The 25291-nt window shown below is 45.8% G+C and overlaps 1 protein-coding gene across 1 annotated transcript; it reads right to left on the bottom strand.

Moving 5' to 3' along the window:
- Positions 1 to 6637: 6637 nt before the first annotated feature.
- LANCL1 (LanC like 1) lies at positions 6638 to 25287 on the bottom strand (the record flags this gene model as incomplete). Its single annotated transcript, XM_017747099.1, has 8 exons — positions 6638 to 8675; positions 9546 to 9618; positions 10497 to 10673; positions 11076 to 11258; positions 13191 to 13337; positions 13654 to 13789; positions 17658 to 17865; positions 25008 to 25287. Coding segments are annotated over 8 exons (1281 nt in total), but the record flags the coding sequence as incomplete, so codon positions are not given.
- Positions 25288 to 25291: the final 4 nt, after the last annotated feature.

The following is a 25291-nucleotide window of genomic DNA, read 5'->3' as shown; positions in this document are numbered from 1 at the left end:
GCAGTAAAATACCTATCATATTTAAAGCAGGAAAATCAAGAAGAGGATGTCAGACCATATTTCTGTTATTACAGAGAAAGTCTATTTCACCCTTGCTGACACCACCTGTCCCAAACTTGGGGTATAGGGAGTAAGTGCTAATATAATTCTCCTGGGGTTTACAAGGCAGTAATTGCACACTTGAATGCATAGACTGTTCAGTGGAAGGCTAAGTGATTTTTGGAATAAGCCAATGAGATTACTGCTGCTGAAAACCAGGGAATTGGGCCTACTGGCATTGTGAATATAATAAAAGAGAAGGGAAGATGATGAAAGATGATTGTTCTGTTTTAAAAAGGGTCTGCATGCTCCCAAACCCCAGTACTCATTTGGGATCCCTACGTCAGACTGTCTTCTCCATATGCTTGTAGAGCATGGGGTCAGCCCTCCTGGAATGAGGTATTTCCCAGCCTTGGGGGTTATAAACACCTTGGAGTTTATCCCCTGTGATGATGAACCACCAGGGGTTCCAAAATGCTTCCACTGGCAACTTACCACTTCTGGTCTGGAGCCCAGCTTCTTGCAGATGAATTTTTCAGGCTTGCAAACATTAAGCACTGCAGTCTAATAGGATGGTGAGCATAATTCTGGGAACTGCTGTGCTGTATCTGGATGTGGCTGTCACCTAACTGCCACCTGCTGTAGCTGTCACTCAGGTGGGGTTTGTCCTCTTTCCCATGGTGATAAATGAGCTCTGAATTCTCAACAAGGGTATCCCTGGATGTGGGATATATTTCCATCAAAGGTTGTATGTTATGGTGATTCTCTTGGAGTGTCCTAAAGTTTATTTCTGGAGGTATGTCTCTCTCTATTTTTCAGCCACTCATAAAAATCTGATCAATCCCTTCCTGTCCACTACTGGGGGTGTCAGGATGGAGGCGGAACACCTCATTTACAGAGAAAACTGTTCCAAAAGTCTTCTGGGAATAGGGGAAACCCCTGCAATTAAGGGGTGCTTTGTGTGTCCCCTGTGAGGAAGCTGTTTGGCATCACTGTGGTCTCCCCCTCACCACTTAGGGGTATCCTTGAAGAGGGGTATCTATAATAAAAGTTGGCAAAATGGTGGAAATATGATCGACTCCTCAGTCTCATAAAGGCCAGCAGCCGTTACGTGGAACATTTGCTCTTCCCTTGTATGCAGCTCTATACTACAGTGTAACTATTTAAGGGCCTGGCTCCAATGGGGTTTATGGAAAGCAAAATACTACCAGTGGATTAGATTACCGCCTGCAAACGCTGCAAATGCTGCAGCAAACTGCAACTGCTGCAAAATGAGCTTTTCACAAGGGCTACTTGACACGTGTCCTGCTAGCAAGAAATTCCCCGGCCATGAGTAGATGGAGTTAAATGGCTCCTCAGAGTCTTGCTCTTTTTTCCCTTCCTAAGGCTTATGAGTTGTTTTTAGTGCTGCCTCTGTGCCTTCTCCATTTCTGTCTGTCTTCCTTGATGCAGGCTTCAAGGGTGGCCAGTCATTAGAGTATCTATTGTACTTTTTTGGCCAAATTTGTCATCTTTCACCCTCTGGGGTAAGTGAAGGCATTGCAGGGCATCTGAGAGTGAAGAGTGGCTGCAAGTTCTCCTGTCCAGAAAAGAGGGTGGCAAAAACAAATGGCTTTTCTGCCTCTGAAGTTGAGGGATACATGAAAGAGGACTTAATTTTCTCCTTTCCTTTCTGCTGGCACTCTTAGCATCCAGAATGTCCAAATACTGGGAATAAGGTTGTTCATGGGAGTTCCTGAACTTCCTCCTGGAAGTCCTGAGAGCTGAAGGAGGGTTCAGGTTTCCTTGTGATAAGCTGGTTTTGCCTTCCCCCTTACACTGCATTTTGCCTTCTCCTTGCTGTGCTGCTGTAAACTGGATTTGTGAAATGATCCAAAGTAAAAGCTACCACCCTTCTACCCCAGAAGTGGCAGCATGGAGACAGAAACAAGTGGGTGACTGAGGTAGGGAGAGAGGTAAAACAGAAGTGTCTGCTGCAGAATGAAGAGGCAGGGACCACCATGCTAAGGGTGAAAGCTGGCTTGGGGAACACTTGGGAATACAAAACTTTGTGCGTGAGGCAATAGCAGACTGTCTTGAATCAGCATTTATATTGAGAATAGTTTTGTTCTGCTTTTCCCCAACAACTTTTGAGGGAGTGGGTTTGATGCTGACACAGGAAAAATCCTGCAGGATTCAGAGATATACTGGTCCTCTCTGGGTCTCAGAGCAGCCGTGCATTGCACCTGCCCAGGAGGCAGAGATCTTCATGCTCATCCTCTGCTTTGAAAGGTTAATTATGCCAGTGGGGTGGCACAAGGGTGAAGGGCAATGCTCATCCCCAGACTCCAGATACCATGTTTGCAGTAGTGCCCAGCAACCTTTACAGGCTTGCAGAGCACCACCCAAGCCAAGCAACATCACTTCTGCAGTAGCAACATCCCTGATCCTTGCTCCAGAGCTGGGAAGGAGCTCTCTGAAGCCCAGCTGGTATGTTGCGATATTTTGTAATCTTTTGCAAAGACAGTGAGTGTAGGAGGAATGTAAATACATTTGTCCTAAAGTGAGAGTGGTGGTGTATCTGTTTCCAGTTCATGGTAAGGGGATGTTTGATGAGTGGCATCCTCAGTCTTGGAAGAGTTTGCTTGTTCTTTCAAAAAAACCCAAACAAACAAACAAACAACTCCAACCCAAACAAATAAAAAATGAAAAATGAAACAACAAAAATCTGCCTGTCAGATATTGCTGGGATCCAACCAAGACTTGGTCTTAAGGTCAGGCACAAACAAGCTTATTAGCTACACTTCAAATTTGACCAACTGTTCAAAGTTAAGTAATTCCCCCTGACTCCTATGTTCAGCTGTTGCAGAGGGGCTGGATCCTAAACTGCCCTCAATCAGTTTAAGTCCATGCAGGTCCAGAACTGGCCCACATAAAGGTAAAAAATACCTTTTGCCAAGGTCATTGAACTGTGCTTGGTAAGCTGAGAGGCACAGCTATGGAGATGCTGCAGTGTCCATTTACACCATTTGTGACACTGAATTTGGGGGTTTAAGTCTATGTTGGCCTGGGCTTATCTGCTTCCTGCTGCATTAAGAGTGAGTTTGCATGGTAACACTGCACCCCCGCTGTGGACAGAGATCCCCCTGAAAACCTGAAACAGCACATGGCTGAGACCCCCTCACTCCTTGAGGCCCAATTTGTCCCTGTCCTTCTCTGTCCTCATGCATGCCCAAAGCAGGGGGTTGCTTCCCAAGGCAATCAGCAGGTGAGGGAGACCAAGATTGCTCTAGCCCTGTCGGGGAGAGAGATAGCACTGCAAGCCCATCTACAGGAACCATTTCAGCTCTACTAGGCTGGGTTTTTCCCTTGACAAATACCTCAGTGATGAGCCTTGGTACCCTTACACATGTGCCCAGTTGGATTTTCTTGATACTCTTGCCATTTTGGGATGTACCCAATCCCTATGGCATTCTAGGGGGAGGTATGTTTGGTGCAGGAGACTTCAAAGAGCCAAGGGCAACCTGTGGAAAAGGGAGTATTTGACTCTCTATTTACTGCATGTTGGGAGTGGTTGGTGGCAGGGCTTGAGCAATGTCTGTAAAGCCGACGTGGGTTGATAAAGTATTTTCACCCAGTATGTGGAGCATTTCCTTGATAACTTGCCTAAGGAGCATGAGCTGTCCTCCCTTATAGGGAACTTGGGTGGCTTCAGGCAGGACTGGGAAAGATTTTATTTATTCATATATTTATATATATAGATATATATTTTTTTTTCCCCAGGGGTGTATATGACTCAGAGGCCACGCATTTTGGAAGGGCTTCTATGATTCTCACATCTGTCATCCCACACAGTACACAAATACAACCTCACTCGTGTGGGCTTTTTTGGTTTGAGTGACTTTCCCAGGAGCTGAATCCGAGCTCTCCGGAGGCAGGATTTAGCAGCTGAGGAGTGCGGGTATGCGCTTGAAGTGACAGAGTAGCTGCTGCTGACAGGCTGCACTGCCACCTGCTGGGGCCACCAGCACCCTTCTGTGAGGGGTCCCCAAGCTAGCAACCCTGCTGGGGTGAGCCTGGCTGGGGTCCAGCCTGTTTCCTCGGGTGCTTATTTTGAGCTGATCTGCTGCCTCCTGCTTTGCTGGAGTTTGTCTTCAGGCACGAATAGCATGCAAGCTGTAACTCCGAGGGTTTAAATTTCCTGGTCTGGGTATTGGCCTTCAGGTTTCTTTCCTGGGTGCAGCTAAAGGAATGCAGGGGACACTTTGGCCAAGGGACTCAAGACATTCTGGGCAGGAACACGTGAGGAACCTGTGTTGTTCTTACCAATGTAAAAAAAAAATAATACGTAACTAAAAAAAAAACCGAACAAAACTCTTGCTATGAATTAACTATATGCTGGGAACTGGCCTGGAGCAGGACTTGTGGTCTTGAACCCAGCCGCGTTTCCTTGGGTGTTGTCATCAGAAAACCCCACTCAGATTTGGCCAAGCTATTATAGTTGGGTGCAAAAACATGGACAAAATAAAATAGGGGAAGATGGAAAGGTGAGACAGTGGAGCAGTGAGGTCTGGCTGGATAGCTTGTGAAAGCCAGCAGCTTTGGGGCCCCACTGGTTGCTTCTCCCAGATACTACATGTGGGATGTGCCACCCTTATTCTCTACCTGGCTCAGCTCCAAGCCTGCCAGATGGAAACAATGTCTGTTCTGGGGCAGGGGGATGAGCTGGGGTTTGTGGAGGCTGAGATCTCTTCTGCTGTGCTTTTTCCCTATTAACTCTAGGAGAGCATCTGCCATGCCACAAGCCAGCAGCCTACTCCAAAGTGGTTTCAAAGGGAAACCAGTGTGCATCAAATCACTGCAGTGGTAGTTCACGAATGGATTTATCAGCTCAGTGTGTCTGACTGCGAAGGCTACAGGGGCTGAGGACAGCTCATGGCAAGATTTTTTGGCAAAAACTTTAAATAATGTTAGCCATAGATTTAGTGTCAATGTTAATCACTGTTAGTGGGCATTTGGAAAGTTAGTATGTAGGAATGAGAAATGAAGTAATTTAGGCAGACAGCACTATCTGTTCTCTTGCACTATCTCTACATCACCTCTTTGACAGCTGAGGCTGCTGTCAGCTCTTGAGAGCTGAAATCACGTCAGGCTCTCAGGAGACATGCACACCTACAGATGGCATTTGGTTAACAGTATTTGGGATGTTTTTCATCTTGCTGATCACACTAGTATACACGAGGTGAACACAAACTGAGCCAGATGGTAAAGCATTCAAAATGTGTTTTTTACTTGTTTCTTGGGAATATAGGTTATATTTTTATTTTTGTTTTTTAAACAAACCACCACCATGGACAAACACAACCATCACAAAGTGTCAAATATCTACACTTGTGATAAAGTCCCTCTCAGGCAACTTGTTGAAACAGGTGCAGTTGTGTTTTCAAAGCTTACTTTGGTCCTGCTCCCTCCCCTTGGCACAAAGGTGGGAGGAAGTGGGCAGCACCACACCAAACCCCTGTATGAGAAAGAAAGGGTAAGCATTTGTCTTGGGGTGACCTTATGATGTGTATCCCATATCGCTGCCTATGCCCAGAAATTAATTTTTGTGCCTTTCTATGCCTCTAAACTGACCCTGAAAGGGGGAAGGAAAAAACTGAGCAAAACTTTCTCAAAGCAGTTTGCAGCTCGTTCAAGGTTACAAAAAGATAGCAGGTTTTTTTTTTTTTCCCTCGCTGGGGCCCGGGAGGACTTTCCACCGGGCACAGAGGGCCTGGCCCCGGCCCAAGCCCCAGCTCCGAGGAGACCAAAGGGAGGACTAGAACACTTTCCCAGGTTTTTTCCTCTACCGCGAAAGATTTTACCATCTAACATTATTTTCCTTCCCATGTGTTTGTTAAATAAATAGTTTTATCTTCTTCACTTTCCTTCGAGGAAAATTTATTTTTTCCTGAACCTGGTGGGGGAGGGGTGGTTGTGCCTTCTCTCAGAGGATATATTTCTAAATTTGGCCAAACTGGAACAGCATTGAAACTGCACTATGCTGGTTACTCATCCTCGTTGCTGGACCCCCTTCCTCAAGACCTTTACCACAAACCTTAATAGAAACTATGGAAAACCAGGTTGTGTAGGACCTCAAGCAACTTAATATATGGTTGTGCTGGAGGGCGGGATCACCTTTATCCGTACCACTCCTGACAGCTTGGTCTTCAAGCCTGTACTGCTGGACAGCCCTATTCCTCCTTTCATTAAGCAGGAGGGTACTTTCCTGGGAGGATCCACCTCTTCCTTTTGGTGGCCAGCACTGTGCACAGGTGTATTTTGGTGCAATTAAGAGTAACTGTGGTCTCCAATGGAAGCCACAGAGGGAGGATGCAGCCTTGGATGGAGACAGCAGTGCAAAATGATGCCCTGGGATTAAAGAACAGCCTGCAAGGGAAAGCCCAGGACTGGCCCTGATGGACTGGAGATGAGGGAAAACTATGAAATACTCTTAACACTCAGGGTGGCTGGAAGGCCACTGAGCCTCCAGGAGCTGCCAGCACAGCTGTTGTGGCATATGTTGATCTCTTCAGACATGAATCCTGGTTATAAAGCAAGGGGTAAAAATAACCCAAAGTTTGGTTGTTTCAGCATTTTTATTAGAAAGTGCTCCACGTAGCAGTTGTACACATGGCCCTGATGCTCTCCTGATCAATGTACAAACCCTGGGACATTATGCTCTCACGCCACCATGACCCAGGCTGCACAAACCATCTTCTTTTACAGAAGTGGTGCCCAGGAGAAACCCGGGCTCAGAGCAGTGTCCCTGCACTGCCATCACACCAGCCAAGGTGGGAGGTAACTTCAAATACTGTTTGATTAGGCAACTCCTCTCTGCTTCTCCTGTGCTGCTTAGGTCCTATGAATGATAGGGGATGCCTGCTGCTGATTCCACATGAGCCTAAGGCTTCTGACAGGGATGCCCAGCCTCAAGGAGATGAGATTTTCTGCAACTCAGGCTGTCTTTTGATGGACTTTCAGAAACCTATGAGGGCAGCAGAAGCATGGGCTTTGAGGAAACAAGCCAGCCTTCCAGGGCTGGTTTCTACTCTCTGCCTATCCAGGAGGTTCTCAAGGGGCTGCCTATGCCACTGGGGATCGGCTGCTCCGTGTACACGTCTGAGTGTAACCGTGCCACGTTTGGTGGTCCTGCTTTGCCATTGCTGGTCCACAAGTGTGGCTGTGCTGCCCTGCTACTTCTCCCCTGCTCTTATGGGGCCTGAGGCACTCAGCAGCTCAGCCCTTGAAAGATCAAAACCCATGGCCACATTGGGTGCAGGCTGAGGAGCTACCCTCAAACAGCACAAAGCTGTGTGGCTGCATCTGTAAACTTCCCTGAGCTCAGTGTTTAGCTCATGTGTTTCTTTAGTGCTAAGAAAGTGGTTTACAGTTTTTTACATGTCCCAAATTTCTGCAAATTGGTGCAGCATCAGCTAACGATGGAAAAGCAGATTTACCCCCTGCAAGTACCTGATCTGCCTGACACATCAAAGCCAGTTAACCTAGTGCAGATTTTCCAGTTGTGTAGATGTGTGGTTGCAAATCAAACTACAACAAGCACTAGCATGGCAAACAAGTGATTCAAATTATCCAGGTTTGGGAAAGCTTATAAAAGAAAACATGTAAATAACATCTATACAGCTAATAAGTTAAACACTAACAGAACTCAGTGGGGTACATTTCTTTTCCCTTGTTGCTCCTGGTGGGCACCTGGCACCACCTAATACACAAATTTAAATAAAGACTGCAAAACAAACTCTCAAAGGTAACCAGAAGAGACCACAAAAGGCAAGCATGCTTAGCTCACTTTTGGACTGGTGTTTGCCATTGGATGACCAACAGACTAGCAAGGTTTAATGTAAGATGGCAGTGGATTACTTGTCTGTCACTGGAACAAATGCACAGAAGAGCTATACATAGCCTTTGCCTTTAGAGCAGATAGGTGCAAACTCAGGACAAGCCTTTGGCATGTCAGTTCCAGCTCTGCCAGTTGCAATAAGATATTAAAAATATATATAAGACTCCACAGTCCATCACATTCGCTTCATGTGGCACAGCCCAGATACTGAACCATCTGCTCTCTGGGTGCTCAGAAGGAAGACACTTGTAAACAACTTCCAGGGCAACAGTTTCAGTTTTCCATCTGTTGTTTTCAAAAGGCAGCTAAATTCCTGCAACTATTTGTTAGCACAAAAAGAAGTTAAATAGCCCAGGTTACATTCAACAGAAAACTTCTTCCCAAGAAATGGGATACAGGAAATAGCAAAACTCTGTAGCCAACAAAATTCTGTACAGTTCTCCCTGCTCCCACCTGCAGCCCTGCATTTTTAAGGGACACCAGCAAAATCTACATTCTGTCTTTTAAATCGAAACAATGTAATGAGACAACTAGAAATGTTAGAGAACTCAGCATGCCCTCAGGAGGATGGATTTACGTTCAGTTAGGCGAACAAGGATGAGTCTGGAAAAAGGAGAAAGCAGCCTTGAACTGTGTTTCCAAGTGCAGAAGGATACAGGCAGCAAACTGCCAAGCAGGATTCAGAGTTCAAACGCAGGGAACTTGGCCTTGGTAGGCACCAGCAGGTCAGCAAGAAAGTAAATCGTTCCAGCCATTCCTGAGGGTAAAAAAACACTGTGCTTCAGAGAAATTCCCTTTGGGCACCATTTTTCTCAGTTTTTTCTCAGTTTTTCCAGGGGGTGAATGAATGATGAAGACAGAAGAAAAGGTCCTAAATAATTTTCGAGGTCTGAGCCCAGGTTTCCCGAGCAACTTTGGTACTTCAGTGGGGAAAAGCATTTTGAAGTTAATCAAATGTTGAAAAGCACGTGGGAAAACACGATGGGTCTTTTCCCCACTCCAGCTCCCTCCCTTCTGCTTTACCAACCCACAAGTTCAACACTGGGCAGCTTTGTGAAACTCTGGTCCTTGCGACACTGCTGCCCAAGGTCATCACTGATGGAACTGCTGTTGTCCCTTGGCCTGCAACAGCTTGGGGAAATTTAGGTTAGCTCCTTCAGCCATACCTGCTGATGGTGGATTTGGGGGGAGCCATTAGCAGGAGGCACAAAGTGCCATAGGAGCCAATAAGTCCATAAAAGCAGGCCCATTTGTTCCTCAGCTTTAGAATCAAACTGGAACACTCATGAAGGATTTCAATCCTTAAAAATGTACAGAAGAGAGACTGTCTGAGAAGCCAGGCTACAAATAACCAAAAGGAGGCCTGTAGCCATGAAAGAATTCCTCTTGAGATCTGTATGCAAAATCTGTGCAGGAAGCCTAAGGGGACAAGATGCTCCAGCTAAGACATTAGCCTGTGCTACAGGGAGACTGCTTCTGGGAAAGGGTAAAAAAACCCCAGTGAGTACAGTTTCCTTTCCATCCTCTACACTGAGTCTTGCAAAGACTCCAGTGAAAAGTGTATTTGGTTTTCCTTGGTACCAGCTTAGATCCAGGAGCAAAACACAAGGCTAGAGACCAAGATTACCTTCAAAGAGAGAGAATGGTGTGTCTGGAGTCCGGCACCCATGTTGGCCATAGCTTAAACACCACTCTGCAAACTGAGAAAAGAGGTACAAAAAAAGTTCAAATTTGGTTAAAGGCAAATCTTGAAAAGAAAATACTATCCCTTGTCCTCACGTTACCCCTTGCAGAGCAAGGCTACTAAGGGAAATCCCTTCTGTACAGGCTGTCAGACAGTGATTGCACTGCTGAAGGACTATGGTGCAGATGGTCAGATCTAGCCGCATGTCTGCCCCACTAGAAATTGTGTTTCAAAGGCCAAGGCAGTGATGTAGAAGGCAGAAGTGAATAAGCTGTTCTACTGCCCCACACAAGCTCTTACCTTGCAGGCCCTGTAGAGGTATTTCATGTTCTGAGTGAGGTTGTACAGTGCTAGGAAGGCATAAGCATTGCCAGCTGTCCCATGGCATAGCCCGTAGCCTTTCTTCAGTAACCCGTGCTGCCAGATCACTTCTGCGCACTGCAGGGCATCATTCAGGTACTGCTGCTCCCCAAAGACCTGCAGAGACAAGAAATAGTCGTCCTTGCTGAGGCAATGTCCTCCAAACAAAGAGCATCCCTGTGGGATGCAGAGGCTTGGGTCTCCTGCTGGAGTGACTTTGCTGTTTACTGCTTAAACACCACTCTGCAAACTGAGAAAAGAGGTACAAAAAATGTTCAAATTTGGTTAAAGGCAAATCTTGAAAAGAAAATACTATCCCTTGTCCTCACGTTACCCCTTGCAGAGCAAGGCTACTAAGGGAAATCCCTTCTGTACAGGCTGTCAGACAGTGATTGCACTGCTGAAGGACTATGGTGCAGATGGTCAGATCTAGCCGCATGTCTGCCCCACTAGAAATTGTGTTTCAAAGGCCAAGGCAGTGATGTAGAAGGCAGAAGTGAATAAGCTGTTCTACTGCCCCACACAAGCTCTTACCTTGCAGGCCCTGTAGAGGTATTTCATGTTCTGAGTGAGGTTGTACAGTGCCAGGAAGGCATAAGCATTGCCAGCTGTCCCATGGCATAGCCCGTAGCCTTTCTTCAGTAACCCGTGCTGCCAGATCACTTCTGCGCACTGCAGGGCATCATTCAGGTACTGCTGCTCCCCAAAGACCTGCAGAGACAAGAAATAGTCGTCCTTGCTGAGGCAATGTCCTCCAAACAAAGAGCATCCCTGTGGGATGCAGAGGCTTGGGTAGCCTGCTGAAGTGACTTTGCTGTTTACTTGTAAGGAGGATATTTTTGATATCATGAGGTGGGGATGTAAGACCATTACTTCACACATAACTAGTTGTCACCATCCATCACCTGCAACAGGGCAGCCCACAAAACTGATGGATATTTTCAGAAACATTTTTTTAAAAGATTAATTTCTGTATCAGGCGGTGGTTCCTGTGGGGTGATTTCACTGTAACAAGCCATCCTACTTCCAGGCAAGGGGGGTCTCCCAGCATCTTCTCCAGAGGAAGTTTCACATTTAGGGGTCTCTAAAGGACCTTTGCAAGGTTTCTGGTACCTTGTACGCCTGGACAAGCATGTAGATTACACCTGGTGCTCCATGGCACCAGTGGACGAGTAGGTCTCTGGTGTCACCGATACATGGAGGGTAATTCCCAGATGGAAACTTGAGCTGGCAGACATAGTCCACACTGGGCTTGACTGTGTTGTGCAGCTTTACTTGGCTCACTCCAAAGCCAGGCTAAGAGAGAGAAAACATTTAAATCAGGGAGAATTACCATTCTGTCTGTCCTTAAGAGACCCAAGGTCTGCCCAAAAGGTGGAAACAAAGTCTACATTCCCTCTTGCTCCTTGTAAATTAAGTAATTGCTTTGATTCAGGCTTTCACACTTCACATTACCCACTCAGCCCCTAGCTGCTCTGCCTTTTGGCAGGGACTTATTTCCAGTCTTGCCCTTGCATCCCAGAAACAAAGACTGTCCCTAGCATGTCACCCGGTCCTCTAAGCAAGAGAGCTTGCTGCTGCTTTTCCTAAAGATGAGCAGGAACAGCTTCAAGTACCCAGATCTGAAGTAAAGAGATAACTGTCTAAAATCAGTATTAAGGATGATTCCTAGCATCTAGAGCATCTCAGCCCAGCTGGCAGGCTGCAATTCTGTATCTTCATAGATGGTGCTGGGTAATACCAAGAGGCTGACTTCACTGCTGGCCTCAGATAGAAGCAAGGCAGTGGCTTCAGTGTTCTCTTCATGTGGAGCAATGACACTGACCCACATGAAATCTGTGCAGTTCTAATTTCCCATGGCAGACTGCAATGAGAACTCTCATCTAAGGATCACATTGTTCCCAGACTGGTAAGTGGAAAATTAAAAATCAATACTTGTGCTGTAAAACCATTAGAGATAAAAGATGTTCTCCTCTCCATATTTCACTTGCTTCTCCCAAGGCTTTTTGTGCATCATGCTTGGCTGATCCAAGCTCCTTGTACTTCATACAGCAGAGAAGCATAAAGCCCATGCAGTATTTTATGGGAGACTTACACTTAAAATTATTTAAAACAGCCATTTGGGAACAAGCTCAGGGACTTGGTACAAATTTGGGCTCACAGCACATCGCTGTCTCCCCTGCTCCTAGCTAGCTATTCTGTGCTCCTGGGCAATAACCACATTGCATCCTCCTCTTGCCAAATCTTCTACTTAAAAACCACCAACCACCCCTTTCTCTCTGAGCCACAGAAGAGAGTCATATTCACAGGAGTTCTACTGATCCTGTATATGGACTTTAACTTTGACAGTCCTGAAGGAAAGCTCAAATACTCGAAACCTGGTGGCTTCCTTTTCCACCTGCTCTGAGAGTTATGTCTAATAAAAGATTATAGACTATTTCTAGACCAAAATAATTTGCGTTGCTCATGGGTGCTCTCGATTCTTTAAAAAAATTCAATGTTATTTATTACTGTTATTTTTCTAAGCGCTTAAGCACTGTAAATATATGCACAAAGGGACCCACATAGGGGAATTATCATCCTCATTTTTTTCAGAGCCAGAAAAGGGAATATTGACAGAGCTCCAGTGAGTTGTGCAAAATAGTGAGAAATCATCAAAACAAAGGGGTACTGCATCTCCCAGCCTCTTATCTTGCTGCTCTGCCTGCTTCAGGCACTGCAGAACTCAGTTCCTTTATCAAACTCCCACCTCTTTCATATTTAGAAACAGGTTCTGCTTTGGATACAAAGGCATTTCCCACTTTCCTACTATGAGCTCAATTTCTTTCACCTTGCTTTTCTGTCAGAGAAAAAAAATCACTCTAATGATCTAACACTGCTCCAAGTAACCATCTCAGAAAATGCAGGGAGCCAGCCAGCAGATACTAACAAATGTGAATACTTTATACATGAGGGAGAAACTCAGACCCAGCTGAGCCACAGGCCTCCAGTACGTGACACTGCTGGTTAACACAGGTCACATTTCTCCACAGATCTCCAAGGTCGGAGATTCAATCTTAGATTTGAAGAAAACCCTTACAATTGGAAATGCATGATAAACACAAGAGTAAGCCCATCAAACAAGGTATCTTTCCCAGTTTGGTATTACCAAGAGCCAATTCAAATGCTGTTGCTTGTTCAAAGAAATGTGAAACAGCTGCTAAGGGCCTCTCCCCTCATGTCTCTTACCTGCATGAGATAGTAGTAAATCCCAGCCAAACCATGGGCTGCTCCTACATAGTACTCCTGGTACCACTCATACATGAGTGGGCTCTTTGCTGTGAAGTTCCTCTTTTTGGCTAAGCTCTCTCCTGATGCTACAACTGCTTCACAGACCTGTTGATGGGAACAAATGTGGGTGAAGGAAACGTTGCTGTCTTGGACACAGCACAGTGAGTATTGGGACACAGAACGAGATTTGTTTTTCTGCCCAAGCAGAGGGTAGAATGAAATGTATGCCAGTCCAGTACTGCCTATGGATTTACATGGTAAGTGGGGGACATGTGGTGCTTTGTCCCTTTGGAAGAAGAGCAGGTATACCATGATTTCTCCCTTATTGCCAGAGTTCCTTACATCTAGCATTGATTTTTACCTGCCCAAAGGTGAGTTGCATGGGAAGAGACAGATAACAAATCAGCAAAAAGCACAGTACCTGCTGAATGTGACTTTGAGGGATCTTTTCCTCTCCAAAGTGCTTGTTCACAAATATCAGTGCAGAGAGATAGCCCATGCGCCCGTAGAGCAGTTCATCTGGCAATCGTGGGTCAGCTTTGTGTAGGTGGAGCAAACTACGATGAAAAATTCACATGGGGAAGATGAGATGACACTCAAAGTCATGTAAACAAGCACTAAGACTGGAGCTCAAAACCATGGTTCATTCCTTCATGCTGTCTGTGCCCTGGGAGTTGTCAGGCCGGGCTCTGGCTCTCAGCCTTCCAGCTGCGCAAGGTGCAGAATCACCCCTTCCTCTCTGCCTTTTGTTTGGCTGATTGCTTCAGTCTGCTCAGCTGTTCACAGGGCACTCATACTACGTGCTTCGGTTTTAGAGCACCAGCTTGGAAAGCTACTTGAGGGGAAACCTGGGCTGAAAGAAATGGTCAGCATAAAGCTGTTGACTGCTCAGGAAAGGCTGCCCACCATCATCTCCTTGTGATGTAGTTGGCAAGGCAGATACTCTGCCAAAAATCACTACTTTCAATTTAAATGGCTAGCCTTCTAATTTAGCTGCTTAAGGAATAGTAGAAAGTCAAACTAGTACTAATGGTATGTGGAACAATCTCACCCCTTATGCTCATAAGTCCTGATAAAAAAGCCCCTTTCTCTCCATGCCTGCAAATAGCCTGGGCTATGCTGTCAGGTGAGAAAGAGGTGTCTCCATGAGCTAAAAATCTAAGTAAGAGGTGGAGCTACACATGTTGTTTAACATCAAGCTGCCATGGCACATGGAAGGAATGTTCTCTAGGGAGAACTGAGCAGCAGTGAGGACAGCTTAGCAAAGTGGGAGTGCTGTGGCTGTCTGAGGACAACTTGGCTGGCACCAGGCCAGGTGCAGAGTGAGGTCTGCTGCAGTCAAGTATTTTCTTTGCCAGTTTTCTATCATGATATTGTAAAGCTGGTGATATTCCTATAATGCTAACAGAGACTGTCAGTGCTTCACACTGGTGCTTTGTAGCCCAATTCACTCTTGATGCAATTTCTCCTTTGTTTTACCTCTCATCACACTTCCAGAAAGACTGGATGTCCTTCCCTATCAGGGCAGCAGGCAGCAGTGTGACTGGATTTGGCTTTATTTTTCTGTTCACCTCTAAAACAGCAATCTGAAAAGTGCCATCACTTTTAAAATACCAGCATAAGTGGCTTTAAGACTGTTCCCTGACTGCTTCCTGCTGTGAAACCAGCCAGGAAAAGCCCTGTGTGTGCTGGGCTTCCTCCTAATAGCAGCGTGAAGAACAGAAAAGGTGCCTTGGCAGCCTTTGCTCCCTGGACTCCAGGGACTTTGCAACAATGTGTTGCAAAGTAAAGAAGCAACCAAATAGTCTCAAGTAGAGAGGATGCTGGGCTGTGACTTCTCATGGCAGGAAACTTTGCCTTGGAACTGGACTCAAAGTGAGTAGGGATATTGAAGGAGAAAGGAGGGAGCAGTGTCTCAGGGTGGACTGGCTCTTGTACCACTTGACATGTGGACTGCTCCATGGGAGAGGTTTCTTTCTCACAGACTAAACCCAAGAGACAGACTTTACACCCAAGGCACGGGTTCCTCTCTCATCTGCGGGAGCTGAAAGGAAAGGCCTGCTGCCTCCTCATGGCACCTGCCTCCAAGGCCAAGAAAGGCAGATGAAGAGGGTTTCCAAGGAGATGTCTGGACAGATAGACTCTGCCCAGCAGCAGGCTGGCCAGAAGAGAAGCTGGCTGGTGATGTTGTTCAGCTCTGAGAATGTCAGGTGAAATAGAAGGAATGGATGGATGCGTGAATTGTAATACCAGTGGTAGGGATTTTCTCAGTTCTGGATGTGATATCTTCTTTTTGTGGGGAAATCTGGAGCAACTGGAGCTACTGTTCTTGTTCTTTGTGCATTACTGCTTTACCTCTAACTGCTTTTCAAGCAGAATTATCAGGGGAGGAAGCCTGCCAGTAGTTTTTGCTGTTTTTGAAATGTGGTCATGCATTCAAAAAGAGATGCCTGGGATGCTGCCAGACTGATTGCATGCAGAATGCATTTCTCAGGTGTGTGGGGTAAATCAAGGTCTCTGAAAGGAAGAGCCACTCCTATTCACATTATCAGCCTACTACCTCAACTGTCAACAATTGGCAGTTTCTGAACAGGGGGAAATCAAGGCAACTGTAGAGAAAAATGGGATTTTTGTACGCCATTGGCTCTGAAAGCAAAGCTTTGACCTTCTGAATTGGTGGGAGGTGACAGGAAAAAGAGGGCTCCTAGAACATGGCTCAGATTTTCACAGGCTCTTGGAAAATAGGCTGCCCTGAAATATTAGTCTCTCTAGAGCATAAAAGCACATTTTTTGGTCATGAACTCACTTAGGAAAAAGCAAGCTTCTGTCTCTACCACTGCAAGTAAAACCTGGCTGATGGGTTCTCTCCACTGGCTCTGTAAAGATGAGGTGCTTTAACAGACAGAGGACAAAATGCAGAGAGGTCCTTCTTCTCCACAGCACTGACAGAAGCGCTCTTTCTATGCACTTGCACTGCACAGCTTAGCAACTGTTCTGTAACTAAACAGCCTACTCAGAAACCATTTAGGAGTTTTGATTAAGGGAACTACTTCTCAAAGAAATACTCTGTTTTAAAGGAGCACAGTCAGGCTAACTGCTCTGGGAATTGGTGGCAGAGTAAGGACAGTGTAACTGTTCATTTGAGAAAGCCACATTTTTCTGTTTTCCTCCTTGCAGATGTATGAAGAAACCAAGTTCCAACGTTCTGCCTTTATTATACCATTAGATGGCAGTGCAAAATTAATCACGAGATTCCATTCTGCCACCAAACCATAGGCAGAACAAGAGGGATATGGGGAGGGGAGACCTCAGCAAGAAAACATGAATTAGGGATTGTTTTTACAACCTGGGGCTTATGCATTGAGCACAACTCAATGCATAAGTCTGTTTGCCAGTACCGTTTGACAGATTAGTTCCCTTCTTGTTAGCAAATATGTTAATCATAGTGAGATTTGCCACTTTATCAAAGCAAAATCTAACCCACAGATTATTACCAGAATAAAGAAGAGAGTTTTGTCCTCAGACTGATTGTATCCACATAAACCAGAAGCTATTCTTAGTTAAGGGAGTGGGAAGTTGGTGCCCAAACCATACAGATACCTCTGATTCCCACCTGTGGCTTTTTCTAATTGCTATTATGTATCACTTGTCCATGGCTGTTTTGAAGCACCAGGGGTTTTGTCTTTCTTTGCGCTGATCACATATGAATGGAAACTCTCTAAAGGGCTCCTTCTCACCTTCTTAAAACCCATCTCACTTAATTGAGAAAAGCTTGCAACTGCATCTCTTTAACTGTTTTCCTTCCTCTGCCACATGCTGATGTAGGACTGCTTGTTTGTCCTTTTCTTGTCTTAAGTACCCAACAAAAATGCATGTGAAAACAGTCGAGGAAAGGCAGGAAATAGAAATAAATGAATCATAACCAGCTGCATTCTGCAGTTGAAAGGGATGCTGTCAATCTTAGGTTTAAGTCAAAGACAACTAATAAAGAGCAAGTGGAAGCAAGTGCCAAAATTAAATCTAATAATCTCACCACATTTTTCCTTTTCATCAAAATGACTGTAAAGCTAAATTAAAATGTTCTCAAAAAACACCAAACCCCACCTTCTGGGTTCTTTTGTTTTGTTTTTAATTTTGGCACTCTTTTCTTCCTGTGTTTATCAGAATTATTTTTAAGATTGCAATACCAGCTGAACAATATCCTTGCTCCCCAGCCTGCAGGCTGCCATGCAAATGTGATTGTCCTTAAACCACCTCTTTTACCAGGGCAGGAAAAGTTTTTGCTGCCTTGCTAAGTTACTGGATTACTTCTCACACAAGACTGCAACAAAATGCATTCACTTCTGTCAGAGAGCCTCATACAAGCCCAGACCAGCTCTGTGAGCAAGAGGAAGGCCAGGTCAAAGACATAACCAAGTATTTTACCGGATGATGTAGTCTTCTGCCTGCTTCTGGTTCTGCAGCTTGTGGTAGATGACAGCAGCCACTGCCAGGGGCCCAGCATCACCACACAGAAAAGTGATGGATCGCCTGGTCATGCATCTCAGGCTCTTCTTCACATATTCATGAGCCACCTGAAGGTAGGCCGGGTCTCCATACACATCATACAAGTGCAAATACAGCAAAGCAATGCCTGCAGAAGGAACATAAGGGTTGCATTAGAAAGGTTTGCTCTGTTACTTCAATGAACCTAAAAGTCTGCCTTGGCCCTCATCCAGGGCATAAGCCTTACAGACAGACTTCTCAGGCACATCCAGGGACATAACCCACAGCGTCCTTTCCTGCTTTGTCATCTCCTTGTACTTGATGCAGCTTGCGAGTGGATGGCAGGTCAAGACAACAGCAGGGTCTGACCCAGGAAGGCCTGGAGAACAGCACAGAATTGCATAAAATATTGTATACAATTACATACAATTTTAGTAGCAAGGAGCAAAGGATGAGACCTAGACAAATCCACCTAAATCCATACGCTGCACCTGTGCTCAACAGTGAAGGGGAAAAATAAATCATCTTTGGGCAGATGGTACTTGTGACAGAGCAGAACTGAGTTGTCACCCTCTCTATTTTTTCCCCACGCTTAGGGGGAAAGGGGTTGGGTCACTTAGCTTGGATTGGATTGTTAAAAAAAAGTCACACACCATCAGCACTGAGAAACAGCACCCTTAAGACATCCAGACATCCTACTTGACTCTTTTTTTGTTTCCTTCTATTTTTTTTTTTTAATTCCCTTCCACTGGGAAGCACTGGCAAGGTTGTTACAGTTCCCTGGACATCATCTCCTGCTGTTGAGCAAGTCCCAAGCCCTATAGCAAGGACTGATGCATCCTAGAAAAATGAAAAAAAGGGACTGCCCAATTCTCCTCTGCAGCACATAACTCATGAGATGAGCCCTTGTCTGAAACACAAACAGCTGCCTGGAATACTAGAAAAGTCTGCATGGTCCTCACTAGAGGTTTCCAATGGACTGGACAGCTACAAAAACAATTCTGCTACTAAGCAGTCACATCAATTGCTGTCCTTTGCCTCTGTCTGCCTTGTCTTCACTCAGATCTTGAAGCTTTTAGTACGTAACTGAGGAATCCTCAGTAAGTCTGTGCCTGAGAGGTCTGTCACACTTGAACCATCCTTCTGATCTGGGAGCCATCCTCAAACCTGCACTAAGAAAGCTACTAGCCTACATCACTTTGAGAAGAGCTTATTTCTCCCCTTACCAGTAATAATTTCTAAGAAGACTCAGGTCCTGCATTAAGCCCAAATTAATAGAGCCAGCCTCTGCAGATTCTGATGTGTTAAGGTCAATGGGGGAAGCGTGCTGCAAAATTACCTTACAATTTCAAACTTAGATAATTTTCTCTTTTTGCATGGGTAATTGCCAAAGCTTCATGCTACAGACAATTCAATTCCACATGTATATTATGTATAAAATTCCCATTTCCTGCTGCAGCTAATAACCTTGCCCTCTCTCTAAGCAATTCAGTGCTAGCAGTTCTAGAGAGAGCTCAGCTGTACAATGCCATCACTCAGGTCTATAAGGATCTGGAAATGAAGCCCTTCTTTGAAGGGGAACCTTCCTTTTCCAGCTAGAAAATGTCAAGTGACTCTCCTTGATTTATTTAGCACCTAGCACATCTTCTAGACTCTTATTAGCCTGATAGCTGTCTGAGCACAACTTGCACTCATATCTGCTTTAATATACAACTTTTAGCTCTGAAAGTAGTTTCTATTCCCACTACCATCACACCACCCTAATTATGCACATAACTATGCTGCCAAGACCACTGCTAGGATTGAATTCTTAGAAAGTAAATATCAGCATTGTTTTCCTCTGATTTCTTTGCCTCTCCTCTTTTAAAACATTTCTCACCCCCATTCCTCCCAGGCCCAAGCATCTTTGGAAAGACCCCAAAATACCACTGACCTGTACTAAAGGATGAATTTGCTTTCCCAAATAATTAATTTTTCCTTTTTATTTAAAACCCAAAGGTCTTATAAACTGCATCTAAAGCCAGTTTTCTTAATTTATTCCTCAAGGAATTCCTACTCCCAAACTGATCAGAAGGGTGCAAGCAGTGCTGCCTTCAGCTTGCTGCTCACTGTTGCCACCTGTGAGCCCCAGAGCAGGGAAGGCAACAGAGGAGGGCAGGCACAAGCATGAAGAGACAATGTTGACAGGTGTATGTAGAGGGATACAAAACACAGTCACCTGGGTGGGGATAATCTGCATTAACCTGTGTGCCAAGATGCAGGCAGAGTATTTCAGAGGCAGTGCAGGTTAGAGACACAAGAGTATCCACCTGGCGACCTTGGTTCAGTTAAGGTAGTGTTGCTCTGCAGAAGCTCTTCCACAGCTCTCTCTCTCCAATATCCTCCTCACCCCAACTGACCAGGTAGGATTTGCTGACTGGCTGGCTGTTTGTTTGGCATGCTTTAAGTAGTATACAAACACAGCATCACCAGACACATGGAGCTAGGTAGGCTGTGGATCTGCTTCATTTCTGTGTGCCCTGGACATCTGTGTTCAGTGTCCCAGTTGGAAATGTGACCTATTTTTGTGACCTCTGATTGTTTCCAGCAGAACTGCCATACAGTGGCTGCCTGTGGCCCACTACTCCCAAAGATGTCTGGGCTTTGTTCTGTTGATTTGTTTACTACTGGACCATCTTCTCTGTAGTTTCTTAGATGTCCACGTTTTTTGCTTCTTGCCCCTGCTGCAGAGCCAAATGAGATGGGGAATGCCTCAGAGAGTCCTTGATGGTGCAGGGCTGCATTGAACATGTGCTACTGACAGACCAACAGGGCTCTGATGACTGAAACGGCTACCTCCAGCATGCAGGAAGTCAATACACTGGGGTTGAGTGTCAATGCCCAACATGCTTGCTCACTGCAGGGAATCAGGAGGCAAAAGTCAATTCTGCCATGTCTCACAAAGCCTGCTTAGTCAACACCTTCAGAAAGACAGTAAAAGCACCTCTCTCCTCTCACCTTCCTGTATGGTAGGTGCAGAGGGCTACTTTGCATTAGAGATTTCTTTTGAGTGGGGCAGAATAGTACGTGCTGTACATAGTAGAAATGGAATTGTTTGCACCAGTTGGCTTGTGCTGATACCCTGACTTCAGCAACCACTGCTTTCAACAGAGCAGGCACCATGGAAATACCAGGAAAGGTCTTGCTTGTGACCTAAAGCTCTGCAGTAGGCAGAAAGAGTATCTCATCCATATAACCATTGTGTTGATCGAAGAGAAGCTGTGCCTCAACTTCTCTGCAAGTTTAGACTTACTCCTTCGTTGGATTCCCAGCAGTTCTCTTTGCAAGCAAGTTACGTCATTAGACTGTTCTGAACATGCCTCCTTGCCTCAGGAGCTGAGCTGTGCTTCTTCTATCAAGGGCAGGAGGTTGCCGCAAGAGGATATTTTGTTCCAAACTGACCATCTAGAGTCATAAAGATCCCAGAGATCTTGCATTGACCCACAGCAGTAAGTCAGCCAGCAGCCTCAAAGCAGGATGTCAAACACAGAGGGAAGAAGCAGAAACCTATCTCTGCAGTGATGAAACCTGATGGTGTCTAGTGAGACAGCTGATGTAATTTTATTAATTCAGGAATGGGGTAAAAGAGCACGGATGGCCCAGCTTTATTGCCCAGCTCAAAGGATAATTAGCTTCTTTTCTGGTGCAGACACATGGGATGTTACCTTGCACTCCTAAATGCATGCCAAAGCCATACTGCATGCAACAGTGAGACATCTCTGGAAGTCCATGTTCAGAACTGGTTGGGGAGCCAGTTTGCAGCTTATCTTCCTAGTGCACTGTGGAACACTGGATATTATTCAGGGTGCCTAAGCATTTATCCTGCCTTAAAACCTGGGTAACAAAGCTTCTTCTGCAAAACTTTTTACCCCACCACAAAATCCTACAACAGGTTACGTTAGCAGGGATCAGTGGTGATCTGCTCCAACCTTCTGAAAGGAAGGTTAACCTCAAATTTACATGCCATTGCTCTGGGCCTCATCCAATCAAACACAATTGCCAAGAACAGAAATTTCACAAAAACTACCCGCCAAGCATTTGGCAGGAATGTGGTTTATGTGAGTGACACAAGGTACTCTATTATCTCTCAGCAAATGCAGCCTCACTCTCTCTTGTTCTGTAGGGATTAGCTGAGGATTTCAATTTTTCTGAACAAGACTAAAAGGGATGCAAGTTCTCTGGGTTCTGAGGTTAAAATGAACATATTGCACTGAAGTGAATGGAAAGTGCTTTTCCAGAAGTTTTCCTGAACTGGTTCAGTCATAATTCCATTCTTACATGGCTTTCCTTTCAAAGGAAAACAGCCCTGCTCCTTGTCCCTACTTGCTAATGGGCCAGGCAAAAGCTGTGGATGGGGCAGGCCAGCTGGACTCACTGGGCTGTTTCAGAGGCCCTCCAGTGCTGAAAGCCACGACTAAGACATTGCCAGAGAAGGGAATGCTTGCACGGGAAACAAATTCCAAATGCACTACCATAGTGTGGAGGAAGGTGAATCTCTCTCTTATACACCTCATCACCTTGGAATGATGCAACAGTCCAGTAGGCACTGGACTCAGGAGCATCCTAGCTTCTGCAGTCAGCTGGTGACAGGAATAAATTTCCTTCCATTATTCCCTTTCCATCATCTATGCTCCCAGACAAGACAGTTTTCAGAGCAAGGCCTTTTCATTACCACAACCACCAACAGGCACGTATGCACTCCTCAGCATCCTCATGCTAATCTGTTTGAAAATGGATGAGGTCACTGAGCTTCTACCAGGATCTGAACTGCTTCTGACTCAAAATTAGCTTAGAGCAGTTTAGCTTCCCTCAGTCAACAGTGTGAAACAGATTAGGAAAAAACCTCTTCCAGCTGTCTTGCTAAACTGATGAAAAGCCAGAGGAACACAACAGCTGAGGCTGGTTGGTACCCAGGCACGTACCAGGTACTGCCTATGGGGCCCTGATCTCTGTGGGGAACTAAATGAGAACGTAACAAGCTGATGCAAATATGTTTTGAGGGCACTCAGCCATATGCTGGATAATCTTGATCCAAAGTGTGTTTTCACTGCCTCTGAGCTGAAAATCTAACTCCTTCCCTCCCTCTGCTCCAACTTCACATGCCAAAAAGCCGTAGCTTCATTGGCACAAACACACTGGGGGAACAGGGCTCTCTCAAGTGTGTTGGGAAAGAAACGAGCCCCAAAGTAAAACGCCAGCATATGCTGCATATTACTGAGTGTAATGTAGTACACTCAAGTATGTTACATTTCATGCAGAGTTTGTGCCAAGAGAGCCATATTTCAAATCTCTCTTGTTAGCGGCCACGATAGTGAGGGTTGGTTTCAGACTGCTGGGCAATGATTTACATGAGGAGATCCTCAACAAGCCTTTCCTACACAAGCAATCACAGGAAAAAACTGCTGCCTTGGCCCAATTAATTTTGTCTCTGGAAACCAGCTCTGAATAAATTAATATAGCTAGGATTGGAAAAGAAGGTAGGGTGACAAAGTTATAGTCTAACATCTGCAAACTTTACCATGCTGGCTGTGACCTCCAGGAAATCTGTCCATGGATTTTTTCCTATTAGCCAAGGCAAGAAGGCTGTGTGCCCACTGAGGAAAAGAGAAGAATCTGGAAGGAAAATAGAAGAATCCCTCTAGAGAAACTCCCTTCCAAATGAAAACAAGCTGAAATCCTATCAGAGTTCTCAACCACTGTTTCATAACTGCAGTCACTTCCCAACGTGAAGTACCTCAGGACCAGCTTAAGAAGGGGAGCATGGCCTCTGGGGAAAGGTGTCTTCCTTCTCCCCAAAGACTTTGAGAGTACTCCTAACATCAACTATCCTCCTGCTTTCTCTCCTGAATTTTCTGGCCAGGGGCAGACTCTGCAATTGTGACTGAAGACCACCTTTATCCATGCAGTGCTTTTCATCAGAGGGGACCTCAGCACAGGGTCACACAGACTGGAAAACAGAATGTGTCTCCCAAGGTGAAATCAGCCAGCACTCAGCAGAAATGTATAAATTCACCGGCAGCAGGAGCAGAGTGCTGCCAAGACAGCAGCTGATGAAATCAGTGATCTCCCACGCTGGAATTTAATACTGGCATCCTAGCATTTCTTATGAACTGCTCTTGAGTGCTCTCAGTGCCTGTCTGCCTTACTAAAATTTTGAAGCAGACGTTCCTAGCAGTACTGTCATCAAGCTGCAACGTTAGTGAACACCACTCTCTCAAGCAAACTGCTGGCATTAAGTTCCACAGCACCCACACGCAAGCCAGCCACACCCAGACTGTACTGTAGAAAGCTGCCATTTAAGCTTGCAGTGTACTGCCAAGAGAAAAGAAGCAGCAGCAAAAGAATCTTGCAGCAAGCATGAAGTTAATTTCAACTATCCTAGGGTCTCTCCATAGGGCCTGGCACAGCGCAGAAGGCAGGAGAGCTGACAAAGCACACAGCAGCAGCTAAAGATGGGGCACAGAGAAAGGTGTGTCCTCCCTGGCACCAGTGTGTAGAAACAGGGAGGCAAAGGTGGGGCACATTCCCAAGGAAGGAAAACCAGGCTGAAAATGCAGAATAGGACAAAGACAAGCTCCTGCAAGCTTTGCACTCAAGTTACTGTGAGGAAGGCTTCCACACTTTGTTATACTCACATTAGCATTTCTGCTCCTTTCGACAGGCACTGGAGCAGAACTAGTGCTCACTAAGTGGAGTGGCACTACTTGGGGAACAGGAATGGAGCAATCTGCCAATCAGACAAGGTCATCAGATAAAATTCAGCCTGAACAGAAAAGATGGACATTATCTCAGGCCATTAGCTCACTGCTGCAAGATACAAGGACTCCTTGCAGGTAAATGACCTACCACGTACACCTTCCTACTTCATGGAGCACTGGATGGAGCACTGGTTTTGTTGTGATCATCCCCACCGTGGCTGGATTTGGAGCCTGACCCTTTGAAGGTTCCCATGTCTACTCTCAAGCAAGTGATGGCTTTCTCTGTTGCGTAAGTTCAGCACTGTTAACCAAGAGTAGACACAATCCTGCCCTAGGACAGTGGTCTTCCCTCTGCAGCTTGAAACCTGCTTCAAAAATGGAGAGTCCTGAAAAAGACATCCCCTTGTTCTAATAGACTAAAACATGCAGAAGAAGTGCCATTCTTGACGTGGATCTACTGAGACCATTCCAATGGCCAACCCCCCATGGTCTGCCACGGCCTGATCTAGAAGTCTGCTCCAGGGAGCTCCTGCTTCCTGGGATCCGACCCTACCTGTCCAGCCCGTGTACGCGGTGCAGTCATGAGGGTCGGCGGACTTGAGGCCCCTCTCCATCTGCTGCAGTAGCTCCCTGATTTTGTTATTCAGCCGCTGCGTGAATTCGGGGGTCAGCTGTGGAGAGAAAACCCACCAAACGTGAAGGCAACGCCAGCAGGTGGGTGGGCATCGGTACACCGGGCACACCCGGCAGGGGCACAGCCGGGGCACAGCGTTTGTAACCAGACGGGGTCTCTGCTCTACACGCCCGGGGCAGCTCCCCACAGCCGCCTCACCCCAG

The sequence above is a fragment of the Corvus brachyrhynchos genome, unplaced genomic scaffold, assembly GCF_000691975.1.
Source record: "Corvus brachyrhynchos isolate BGI_N302 unplaced genomic scaffold, ASM69197v1 scaffold671, whole genome shotgun sequence".
Lineage (NCBI taxonomy): Eukaryota > Metazoa > Chordata > Aves > Passeriformes > Corvidae > Corvus > Corvus brachyrhynchos.
This window is presented reverse-complemented; position numbering and strand designations above follow the sequence as displayed.